Here is a 13,023-nt window from a genome sequence, read left to right on the forward strand (position 1 = left end):
TACGACAAATACAGACCTCTGGCATCGTGCACTTCATTTCAATTTCATTTCATCCTCATTCCAATTTCATATTCTGCTGCTCTCCTCTCTCTTCATCATTTTAATCCTACTCATTGTACCCAGCTTCGAACAGAGATTGCTTTATTTTGATTTATATTTATAAACGAGAAACTCAGATATAGATAATCATTTACTTACTGTTATTCTATTCTTGAGTCAACTCAATTTTCTACACATTTTTTAGATAATTGGTCAGTATTGTGTAAGCGCCTCCTGTTACCTTTCACATAATGACGAAAGCTTATCTACTCTTCGATTGTATCTATTTATTCATTTATATGGTATAGTAGCAGGCATATCTATTTCTGGTAGTATTTACCGATTTTTATCACCATTCCTGCAATGATCAAAAATAAATTCGAACGTATTTTTCTGATTTCTTCACTTCCAATGTTATTTTAAGAATTTCAAAGCTAGTTTAATCCAGTTTTCAGTTGTTTTCAGAGGGATCATTAAGTTTTTTTTTGTAGTCTTCGTTTTGAGAGTAGCAGGTGCGGGTCATTGTTCCAGCAAGATAATTGAGGAATATACCAAGTATCGTTTGATAGTTTATCTACGATGGAACAGGGGGAAAAGCACATCTGCCATTGTTTCGATTTCCCCTTGTTGATATTACTTATCAAGTGTATTGGGGTAAAAACACTGCGTTGTTGGCACGCATTTAGAGCACGATGACAAATGTATTAGACACGTGTGTCATGGCAACGGGAATTTCATTGTGGGTGCAGCTTGATTTCGGTTCTCTTTCCAGTGCTCCCTTCGCACCTTTTCCATCAAGCTCTTCTATGTATGTAGTATAATAGTATACGTATCTATGTAAGCGTGTACACAGCATGCCTGCAATACTTCCCTACCACACCAATGCAATATTAACACCGTCTCATCCACTCCCACTACCATTATCAGTTTCCTTGCCTGCTGTACTTACCAGGATCAACATCGCGAGCTGCCAGCTAGCATTTGCATCGAGATACAACCTCCATTATCATTCTTAGCAGCGATAGTTTGATTCCTCAAGATCCTTTTATTATACTATACTATGCAAAACCAGTTCCTCCAATGTATTATCGTCAAAACACCGTCAAAATTCGATATTCTCCATATCCTTTAACGTAAACTAAAAAAAATAGCATAGAAGATCGTACGGTGAGAAAATATTCAAGCAAGATCTCGTAGAGTTTTCTCGCAAAAGGCCAGCATGAAGTCATTATCCTGGTATGTTATGTCATTACCATGGAAATTCCACGATATTACCATAGATTACCATCGGTTAGTTTAATTTATTACCATCAACGAAGGTACCAAGTTCACATATTTTCCTATCATATTACGAGAAGCACGGCTAATATTTATATCGAGCCACGCATAACTGGGAATTTCACCGTTTGCCGTGGTCAGTGTGGTCACTGGTCCCCTTACAATGCATATGTGCGTGTGGTCGACGTTGCAGCGGTACCAACTGGAATCAGTGATATTCGCATTTGTATTTACAATCGCCAATGATGCCAAGTCGTATTTACCACGTATACTGCGACAAATGCGATGTGTCCGTGTGTCCTGCCACTACCACCACCACTTTCATTATTGCAACCACGAGGAGGTTTCGCCCGTTGCCAGTTACCTCCCCACCACTTCTCCCTCGTATTATGTTTCTCTTCACAGTTCTCTCGTTTCTTTTCTCCTTTATTGCCTTCTCCTCTCCCCCCCCCCTCTTTCTCTCTCTTTCGTGTCTCGGTGATCACGTGGCACGGCATTGAAATCTCTCGCTCCACGCATACCTCTGCCCCCTCCCAGCACAGCACTTATTCTCCAAGCCCACACGAGGATTCCTCGATACCGAACACCTCTCTCATCTCCCGCCCAACCCAATTTAACTTCTCCGTCATTGATTCTATCCAATCACGGTTATTACGGTTATCGCCAATTAACACTTTCCTTGCTTCCTAGATCGCTACGCGCTTCCGTAACGCTTTTTTATTCACCGTCGATTCACTCCTGTAACCTTTTCGACGATTGATCAATCTTTCAATAACCGAACATAACCTGAAATATTGTTGTCGCATTCTTTTCGCGCGGTAGCGAGGTTGCTTTTGTTAGTCGGTACGGTAGGAAAATGGAGTGTGTGTTGTGACAACGATTAGCACAGGTCTGTTTTCTTTCGCTGTAGTGCTGCACTAGTGCATGCTAGTTCAATAAGTTAGAATCAGAGAAAACAGACTTAAAACGTGTTTGCCTTATTTCAACTAACTGTAGCAATTCAGTAGTGCAATGAAAAAAGCAGACTCAGTACCTGCTACCGTGGCCGAAAATAGCGCGCGACAAGTTCGGATTATGATTGGTTGGCGAATCTGATTCGTGCACGATGGCGAGAGGGCGCTACGTAATGCGATGCAGCACAGGCAAGTGGAAAAGGCGATAAGACTCAAGTTTGCGACGCAACCGAGTGTTTCGACAGTCCCGTGGAAAAATAATAGCGCTGGAATGCAGAAGCTCGCGTCAGGCCTGCATGCCTCCTCGTATCTAATCCTTATCTCTCACACGGATACACTTTACAGACGCACGCCACCAATAAAAGCCGAACGGACCAAAATCCAAACATTCCTTCTCCCTCCCCTAGTTCCAATTTTCATGCAAAACGGCACTTCTGCCGCGTACTGTACTATGCTACGTATAAACGCGACCACCTTTGCTTTTCTCCTCCTATTGTTTTCGTTCCTTTATTCCTCTATTCCTATTTTTCCATCTATTTTTTTTCTTTGCGAGCCCTCTCCCCACTCCTTCGATCGCAAATAGTGCCCCACACGAGTCAGCGACAACTTTTCCGCATAAACATAACCTCACGTTTTGGTCCGCGTCTACTATAAACATTCAAAAGACTTTGTCACCGTTAACTCCGAGGTCTGTAGTTACCTCTTAGTATAAATAGCACCCTTTTCCTTTTTTTAATTCACACTATGCTCCCAATTTCTAAATGACATTGTTTTATCCAGTGATTTACCATTCACCCGATAATCATGCTACATCCCGTAAGTGTTACTCGAGCGTGACGCAAACGTACCATAAAAGTAACCTAAGAGTCAAGATGGCACACGAAACGTTGCAGCTGTTCACGAGCACGGATTTAAACATTTCCCATTTGTTTATTTCGCGATTCACCGGAGCGGAGATACGAGTATGTATGTGTAGCACGAGAGAGTGGCGAAATGGTGGCAGACTGCAACGAAGGATGAAAAATTTTCAAGGCACTTGAACGCTTCTCGTTTCAAGCCGCGTAATAAACGGTAAGAGAGAAAAAAAGGATTAAGAAAACAAATCTGCTTTATTCGCATTAAATCTCGTGATAATCCAATCACGAACTGCCATAAGATATTTGCATGCACGACGCTTGCATCTGTATTATGCAAAAATCTAATATGGCCAGTTGAGGCTCTATGCGCTATCCAATGATCGCAAATTATTTCAAGTATGACAGCTCGCATCCCCAATGGCATCTCGCTCATTTGTAGTTTGGTCGTGGCAGCTTTGACTTCGATTTACTCCTTTTCAAGGTCAGTCTAGGAATAATCGTTGCTAAATCATTGGTAGCCAGAGAGCCAGAGACTACTGATGATTTTGCAATAACTGATTTTATCATACATAATCGACCCCAGTCGAGGCTGAAATCCAATCGAGGACAATTTTCAATGAAACTTTTAATTGCTATTGCACTTGATTGGTTCAATTCGATCGGGGATGTGATTTTGCTGAACAATCGGTTGGTGGTGGTTGTAATTGATACCAAAGTCAATTGAACAATGCAACCGACGCCATTAATCGTGTAACGGAAGTGTCATCACTGAATGTAAACAATATCGAGTTGGTTGACCTCTGTTGTACCAATAATGGTAATTACACATCACAGTGCTTGAAATCATTGGAAATCGAAGATGAAATGACCTTGCGAGAGAATCCAGGAGATTATGGACTTGAAGAGTCTCGTTAAAGTGCTACAACTACTGTGGGATAATTTTATTTATACGGAGTATCGAATGAATTAGCGTAGGCACAGCTGCCAAGTGAGAGCCAGCCGAGAATCGATATATAAGCCTGGAATACCGATTGCTCAGTCTCCCATGGCATTTCCTGTCCTGGCCACGTATGTATCACGCTTTCAAATTAAAAAACATGCAGAAAGCAAAACTTTGCGAGGACGGTAGGTGCGCGCCATCCGAGCGACCACTCAACCCATACCAACGCAACGTAGCATTCTACGCTCTTTGCTGTGTGTACACAACTAACACAATTCCAATGATGCAACTGCACAGCTCCACCGTTAACGGTAATTATAGTGCACAGCCATTAATGGAAATATTTCAACTGTTTTTTCCGACTCCCAGTTTCCATTAACGCTCTTTCTTTCTCTCTCCCAGCCGCTATATTTTCTATTAATATTATCCCACCCCAGCACTCGATAAGAGCCTGTGTATTATCGATTTTCATCGTCGACTGGTGGATTTTTCTCGAAGAAGAAAAGCCTTAACCGTTAACGAAGGATGAAAATGGTATATCGAAACGGGAAAGGGAGCGATCTAAATTACAAATACAAGTGGAGTCGGGGCGAGCTTAACGATCGCAGGTACAAAAAGTGCGGAAGAGGAACGAGCAGTAGGGAAAAGCGGCGGAGTCCGGGGAATCCGGCCCGATACGAGGAAACGCGGCTGACGATGTTGTGGATGGGTTTGCTAGTGCGTGGACCGACAATCGGTATGGACGACACGCCCGTTGCCCATTGTTCCCGCTACGCCATTCTTACTCATCCATGATCTTATACACCGCACTTACCACAAATTCCCATTTTATTCATGCGAATCCACCAATTCCTTTTTTTACAGGCCTTTACCGTCGATTCACCAACAATCAAAAACTTACGCCACTTCCGTTTCGACAAATCAGCCCTCCACCATTCGCCCAGTTTCTAGGAATCACCTAATCCCTTTCTTTCTCTCATCACTCTGACTGACCTGTAAATTGGTTCAATGTGGTCTAGCTCCTTGGGAGAATTGAGGAAGTTGAGGTCGTTCGCCGCGGAGGACGTGGATCCACGCGGTGACCTTGGACCACCTTCTGGCCAGATCAGGACCTCGGTCCGACCATTCTGGAAAGGACTGCTCGACCTACGTTCACCCGCCCGACCAGTCTGCAGGGGTTGCTGAAAAATTTAACACAGCCAGCGTGTGAACATTGATTCGTCCTAGAGAATAAATGATAAAAAAAAATATGAAAGAGAGAAAGAACGTTAAGTGGACGATTTACCAAACGGTTGGCTTCATCGGAGCAGCTTTGCTGTTTTTCCAGGAGCTCCTTCCGTTCGCTCGCTGCTTTCGCTTCCCTCGCCTCGTTTTCCTTGCCTATTCCTTTTGGTATCGTACCATTACTCAGCTTCTTGTTGTACGCATTGGACGCGAGCTCCCTACGTGATCATCAACGGACTTCCATTAGAGAAAATAAACCAAGCCAAGTCCATTTACGCATCTTGCAAAAGCCAGTCCTACTTACTTATCCCCGACTGTAACGGTGATCTGATTATTCGTTACATCCTTCCCTCCGATCTCCTCGCTGGTCGATGCTACTTGCTCGTTTATCTAGAAATAAGAAAGAAATAAAAACAAAACAAAAACAGAGTCGTCGATCACCAACGTCTCTCGGGATCAATTACTACGAAAACTAAACGAAGCCTCCTTTGTTTATAATTCTACCAGGTCCATTTCTCGGTATGGATCTAATGTTCTTTGCATTTTTCTTCTGTTGTTCTTTTTTCTCGCTCGTCCAATCCTTAGTTTTTCTTTTTTTATTTTCAATTTACGATCGAGAATTAAGAGAATCTGTCGTCGCTAATTGAACGAGGCGTTCGAGGAATCTGACAGGGCGATTATTAAATAATAAAATGGAACGTGGAAAACGTACCTGCTGGTGTAAAATTGCTTGAATGTCGCGCGGTTGAATTCTTTGATGAGCGGTGAGTTTTTGCAATCTCTCCCGAGCGCCGCTGTAACAATTGATTATGGTTTGCCATTATGTCATCGATTGTTCAATAACAGCTTAATTATTATCCATCATCGAGAGTTTTACGTATACCATGCACCGTTATTACACAAACTCTCTCTTATCGCGAAACAATATTGTTTTTACAGTTTCGTTTACCATTATAATTGGACTATATTTTTTACCTTTCTACGGCTATGACCCAAGCGTCCTGTATCCGTCCGGCGTTCGGACCGTCCAATTCTTCTGAAAGAAAAATTACCAATTTTATTGCAAAATAAGTTAACAAGAATGTCTCGTTCGATGGAGTTTTTTGAAAAATCCACGGGAAAATGGTTTAATTCGAAATTCGAGTGGGAATACCCTTGCTGGAAAAGCAGCTATCGTCCGTTTCTTCGTCGATAAATTTCATATTGGCCAAATCGAAGGGAGTTTCGAGCCCTGCGATCTGATTGGACGATTCCATCGTTTCAGGGAATCCCCGTGAATTCTCGGCTATGTTCGCGCTATCGAGAATCGTCGATCGGCTGTCCGCGCGTTTGCTCGACCGGCAACCACACGAAAAAAACCTCCGTAAGTATCCAGACATCTCGATAAATCGACGGACGACTCTTGTTTGTTCACCAAATCTATTCTATCATCGCCAAAAATCCCTAGTTATCTTTCTCACGTCACAAAAAACATCGATTGTATCTTCCTTTCCGAAACAATTAGTACTGCAGCGCCATTACGCGTCATCTTCTTGTACTTCCTCAAAGATTTCGCGAAAAACACAGCCCATCGGTGCCTTAACCTCTCAGAGACAACTTTTCAACGATCTTCACGCTGATCCACACTAATCTTGAGTGAAAAAACCTTCGAACTCAATCTTAGCTCTTCTTACGTTGCAATAACGATAGTATTTTCATTTTCACTTTAATACGTAGATTTTCGACAGATTTTGCGGGATGAATAAGCGAAAAGATGGCAAAACGACGGGAAGACACTAACGCACGTGTGTTTCGTGGCTAGAAAATAAACTTTCTACCGTGGCCAAGGGGCCGGGAACGAACGGCACAGCTAAGGGGTTTATATTTGGAACTCTGCTCGCGAGGCTTTCGAGATAAAAAATTACAGCGAAAGCGCCGCAGTTCAACGCACTTAACGCACTTTGAATTTCGAACGCGTAAAAGTCAATATATTTTTAACGCCCTGGCGTCTCGTGACCGGGCCGCGTGATGAAACTTGGATTTTCAGCCAAAAAGTCTCAAGAGGCTTGGAAAAATTTTGAGTTTTTGAGCGATGCTCGAAGGATGCTTAAAAAAAACGCCGAATAATACTCGTTGATCTACGAAAAGGCGTTAGCGAATATTTCCATCCAATTTCGATAGCCTACTGCTTCTATTCGAGGAATCTTTCGTTACTGATAATAGCGGTGATTATTGATAACAACGGTTCAAAACTCGAATTCCAATGTTTTATGTAGCCGCGATTGTTCCCTGTCGAATAATCAATCGTAGACGAGCTTGGAACTCGTTAACATCCACATATGTATACATTCCTGGAAATAGCAATTTTCACATAAACTTTTGATCTGAAAAACCTAGATATATTTCGAAATAAAAATTTTCAATATGAGATAAATAAAAAAATTGCCATTTACACATTATTATGTATAAAAGTTAAGTCAACATATGTGAAGAAATAGAAAAGTGCATGCAAATTTTACTATAATATTAATAATTGAACGTCATCGGCAATCAAAATAATAATGGTCATTAATGAACCAAGAATCCTAAAAGTTAAATATTTGTTCGAAATGTTGTAACGTAATTTTACGTTACGCGTTAATCAATCGTGCGAAGTATGTCATTGAAAGAAGCTTGAATTAGAGATAAAGCGTCGAGTGTATTCGAGAATTGCATTTTGCAGTATTGTGATTGGCTGATTCGAAGCGCGTGGCGTTACAATTGAGGATCGATTGGCGCGAAGCTATAAAAATCGATGGAGGAAGCGTGCAACAACGATAGTGATTAAACCAGAATCCTTCCGGATTACCCATGTCTAATCTACGTTTACTCATGACACTATGACACGTAATGGAAGCTCATCTAATCGAATATGTTCCATTTGTATCACCAAGAAACGTCGTGTGCACTCTACCCAGTGTTTCAACCTCCCACCCACGTCCCTTCCCTCTCCACCATACTTGGCATTCACGAAAAATGATAACGAGACCCGTCCCAGCTCCATTAACCGTCAGAACCAGATTTTTCCTGCCTATTTGGGCCGTTTGGTCCGCAACAACATTCATCCTTCATCCCGATCTCTCTCCTCTCTCTTTTAAATCTGGTTTCCAGAACGACTAATAACACAAGTCATATGTGGCATGTAGCGCCAAGATCTTTAGAAAAATCGGCACAAATAACAGTGGAGAAATGTCTAGAAACCGAAGGGCTGTGAGAGAAACAAGAAAAAATGGTGCAATTTTTGCTTATCATTTTTCTTTAGTCCTTAAGAAGATTGTTGTTGTGATCCAAGGTCTAACTAGTGATAAGAGAGGAATCGGTGAAGAAACGAGTAGGCATACGGTAAACGGGTTTGACGCGAGGCTGCAATCTGCATCACCTTTTGAAGCGGCCAAGCACAATTCCAGGACCAAGATGGTTGTCCGAGAGTTTTCCTGGCGTGGAGTTGACGTTTCAATAGCACAAATGGCAAACTGGCACGTTATATGCGACACTTTTTCTCGCGTCCCAGTCTCCGCAACTCGACCAAAAAGGTTTAATGGACGAACAGCGAATCGTTCGATCGAAACACTCACATAATCCCGTCAGGTTATCCAGGTGTCGACGTTGGCCACAAGTGGCACGAGCCGCGACTCCAGCACATCGTCCGATCCACCGAACGAACTCCTCCCGGTGAACGAGGCTACGCCAACCGCGGAAAATCACGATCGTTGCGCCATTCGAACCATCCACATTCACCAAAATGGCCGATAACGAAACCTGGCCAGCCGATCTCCGGTGAAATCGTCGGTAAAACAGGGTTTCTCATCGAAAATGAACTGGCTACTAATCAAAGAGCGGTATCAATAAACCGCTTAAGTTTAGTACAGTCTTAGCTAAGATTAATAGGCTTGCTTTAGCCTTCGATACAATACTCAGCTCAATCTTCATCTCAAGTAATTACAGAGCTGAAATTTGGCTCATTTCGGTTTATTGATACCGACCAAACATTCGTATGCTCCTCTGAATCGTTCGGCCTCCTGTGGATTTCTCCTGACAGACAAATCCTCGAAATACGCAAGACTGTCAAATGTGCAAATTGGAAATAAACCGCTTATCGTATAACCTACAATCGCGACTCTTTTCACCTGAATTGTAAACAGTCGGTAAAGCACATTCGATTATTGAAAATCCATTTTTAGTCACCTGAGATTAAAATACTTATTCTTTAAATCGCGATTTTAGCAGAACACAGGTTAATCAAAATCACAAACAAATCACTTTTCATCCCCATGTGTCTGGCGTAGAATGTTAACCGTGATTGTCGGTAAAGCAGAGCAAGTAACAAACGAAACATGTAACAATAAAACAAACGTCGATTTTCGAAGCGAAAAACTTTGCTATCTAAGCTAAAAGTGAGCCTCTTAGTATTTTCAGAGTTCGATCAATCGAAGAGAAGTAGAAAGAAACTTCGTTAAGATGAGCAAAGAGGTGTGGGAGAAAAATGCAAGTAGAGGATTGAAATTTGAGGTTATACGGCCTCCCGTATGTCGTAACGGTAAATCCAGGTAAATCTTTATTAGAGAATGTAGAAATTTCCAATTAGTTCCACGTATTTGGGAAAGTCCGAAGCTGTATAAGGTCTGTTTCATTAGCACTTCATCATTCCACCGTTTCCCCTACTCCTCATACACCCCCTGTTGCAGCCGGTAAACTCATTTACCTGTGTGAAAGACAAAACCGAAACTCTCACGAGTACCGACGAGCTTTGACGAATCGCTCAGATTCAAATTACATGGCGGTAACGAGATTCTAATCTCGTCAAAGGTGCAAGAAAAATCGCAAATTAATTATTACCAATAAACGTTCGTATAAACTTAAATTAAATTCACTCGAAGTTTAAATTATGCAATATCTCTACTCACCTATTTTGTTTCCGCTTCTTCTGCGTACTCGCAAGCATATCGTTCGAGATTTTATACACTGAATAATAATAAAAAAGAAATATTAAAAAATTAATGAATATTTCTAACAGATATTTATATTTTAGTATACCCACTTGATGTATATGCTGAATGACCTCGGAATGAGTGGCGTTTTCCAAAGTACGACCATTAACCTCCAGGATCTCGTCGCCTACTTCCAAGCTATCAGCGCTATCGGCTGGAGAACCTGCGAAATTTTTTGTAATTAATTCTGAAGAAAAGAAGAAGGTGGACGGGAGCCTTGAAAGTGACAGGGTGAAAAATTCAACGAGTCGTTCAATGGAGAAACGAAAGTGGACGTAGATGGGAAATAAAAATAGGATTTAGCAGTAAAACGAGAAACCAAAGGTTTTATAATGCATGAATGAAAGTATTTTTTATTAACAAAGGTGTCGTATAGGAAGTGTCTATTTTCAGATTGCACTGGGGATGCATAAATATTTAAGCTTTGACGAGAAGGCGTGCCAGTATGATTTCTAGGATAATTTACTGTATGTTATCGTCGATGGATTTGTCAATATCTACTGAAGCTACGGATAGGTCGCCTTTACGATATGTCTATATCTATTATAATATATGTAAATAGACATATATAAATAGATAATTTGCAATAATTTTGCGAGAAAGGCCTACTCACCATACAGTTTGATCTTTCCATCGTCGTTCGTCAGTATTATAATGTAGCCCCCTAAGTCCACCATTTTAAACAATTAGAATCTGTATACTTTCTTGTTTCACGACTAAATCATCTCCCTAATACACGAAACACTTTATTAAGTACTTATTCCGAGAAATCGGCGCACAGCCACATTGTTTAGTTTAATAATTAGAGTTTGACAATGACGATATTGGCTAATATTTAATCCGCATTTATGATGATGAAACTAGAGATTGAAACTCCACTCGTGCACTCGTCACTTTTTACATCCTCCTCGATTTTCTCATTTCTCTTTCTCTCCCTCTCTCTCCCTCTCTCTTTATCAGATCTTCTGTATTTAGTTTTATATTGAGCTAAGGGAGCAATCCCACCCCAATGCATCAATAATAACTGTTATACTCTTGTCAATGCCGAAGAGACATTTTCATCATCGCGTCAAAACGTTCGGTTCGACCAACTAAGGCAATCATTCTGACGTCATAACGCTAATACAGATATATCAAACTTCTAATATCTAACTTAGACTATATCCGAATAATACTGTACCAGCCAAAATCGACTGTGGAACGAGTAAGAACATTATGTTTCTCATTTGGCCTTAAAACGATTCTAAAATTCACCAGTATCGGTCCAAACTTTGATTTCCCTCTTTTTATTTCATCTGTTTCGAGTTCTCTAATTTTTCATCCCCTTCGGGAAGTTGTATCACATTATTTCAGCCGTCCGAATCCTCGTGGATTTTGTGCAGAAGACCGTAACTTGTGCATTGGCGTTTCCTCTCGCTAACAAAGCTTCTTTCTCCTGCTTCTAAGCTCTTCGTTAATAATAATAATAATAATAATAATAATAATAAGAGCAATAATAATAGGAATAATAATGAAATGCCACGAATCTGGAGTCTGGCCGGTTTGTCCCCATTCGCACCCGGCCACACAGGGCCTCCGGTGCAAGGTTGCCTTACATTTTCACCAGTCGGTGAAAGTGTCCCGGGAAGTCTGACTAGCGGTAAACTTGAAACAATCAATCGTAATTCCGAGTAGAGAAAATTTTATCCAGCGATTCCTTCCCATCGTTTCAACCTTCGACGAACGTCCGCACAAGATTCAATATCCCCACCACATATCCTATACACAGCTCCCCTCGCTGTCCAGCAAAAGCCCCGCGGATGGGTGATCGACTCCCCCCTCCAAAATTCGAACCAATCGAGCAAGAAATTTGATTACACTCCGGCGAAGAGGCAGCAGTCGGCAATTTCCAGCAAATTATTATTTACTTAACTCCTCCTCGTGGCCATTCCTCTCCCAGGATTCGACAACCATGGCTCTTCCCCTCCCCATCGAGACGATGTTCCGCGAACAATCACTGCTCGTGCCAATTGAGAGTCGTGAAAATTCTCGTCGAAAATGGAAAGTCCAATAATCGAGAGCACCGAGGAGAGTCGTTAGGAGAGATAGGAGGGAGTTGATTCGTTAGTTCCGTAAAAAGATGGAAGAGTTTCTGCCTGTGGTATGGTGGGGTTGTAGTAGGTTGTAGTGTGGGTAGGTTGCAGCGAATCGTTAGTGTTTACGTGATCGAAGGGCTCCCCTTTAGACGGGTAATCAGCGACAGGAAACACGCGGGACTCTGTGTACAGTCCCTTGATTCGTCTATGCTCACTAGCTGGCGGATTCCTCTGGACACAAAACTCAATTGAGACTTTGCTGTCGCTAATTCCACACTGGACGGTCTGATAAGTCCGAGCCACCCCATTCGCACTTTTCCAGGTTCGCCTAGTCCACCACCTGCACGAGGAGGACGTCGGAAACGGTTTTGAAAGCGCACTTTATTCTACTCGGAGCGTGCTCCTCGGGATGGATTTTGGCGGAAAGTTCTCGGGGATGGGTGTGAGCTTGATGCCCGACGGCAGCGGTAGCCTTGACACCGCTCATCTCCAGCCTCCTGCCTCCATCGCGATACGAGATACGAAGGCGCCGTTACGCCGACGCACGCGCTTCAACTACCCCCCTCTCTTTCTTTCTCTCTCTCCCCATCTCTGTCCCTCTAGAATACAGCGACTACTTTCACGTCATTCCACTAGCCATCACCAACCCCT

At 42.2% G+C, this 13,023-nt stretch overlaps 1 protein-coding gene and 1 long non-coding RNA gene across 5 annotated transcripts in view; one reads left to right on the top strand and one right to left on the bottom strand.

Moving 5' to 3' along the window:
- The window catches only part of LOC136782637 (uncharacterized), a 30,016-nt gene extending 17,071 nt beyond the window's left edge, over nt 1-12,945 (bottom strand). Inside the window, exons 1-8 of one of the 4 annotated variants that reach the window (XM_066742208.1) lie at nt 10,911-12,945; nt 10,348-10,460; nt 10,214-10,271; nt 6,267-6,327; nt 6,004-6,085; nt 5,596-5,681; nt 5,353-5,509; nt 5,061-5,248 (exon numbers count right to left, since the gene is read on the bottom strand). In XM_066742208.1, the coding sequence (XP_066598305.1) occupies nt 5,061-5,248; nt 5,353-5,509; nt 5,596-5,681; nt 6,004-6,085; nt 6,267-6,327; nt 10,214-10,271; nt 10,348-10,460; nt 10,911-10,974 (809 nt within the window). In that variant the 5' untranslated portion in view covers nt 10,975-12,945. Of the gene's footprint in view, nt 1-16; nt 911-988; nt 1,520-1,580; nt 1,722-5,060; nt 5,249-5,352; nt 5,510-5,595; nt 5,682-6,003; nt 6,086-6,266; nt 6,328-10,213; nt 10,272-10,347; nt 10,461-10,910 lie in introns of those variants that run through there. The other 3 variants (XM_066742212.1, XM_066742211.1, XM_066742213.1) reach the window with 3 other exon arrangements.
- Nucleotides 2,030-5,068, top strand: LOC136782648 (uncharacterized). Its single transcript, XR_010824151.1, has 5 exons — nt 2,030-2,958; nt 3,051-3,086; nt 3,164-3,341; nt 3,525-3,608; nt 4,932-5,068. It is a non-coding gene; the product is annotated as an uncharacterized lncRNA (long non-coding RNA).
- Nucleotides 12,946-13,023: the final 78 nt, after the last annotated feature.

Source organism: Prorops nasuta, unplaced genomic scaffold (assembly GCF_024137725.1).
Source record: "Prorops nasuta isolate Cenicafe-Biocafe unplaced genomic scaffold, Cenicafe_Pnas_1.2 PNAS00027, whole genome shotgun sequence".
In the NCBI taxonomy this organism is placed as follows: Eukaryota; Metazoa; Arthropoda; class Insecta; order Hymenoptera; family Bethylidae; genus Prorops; species Prorops nasuta.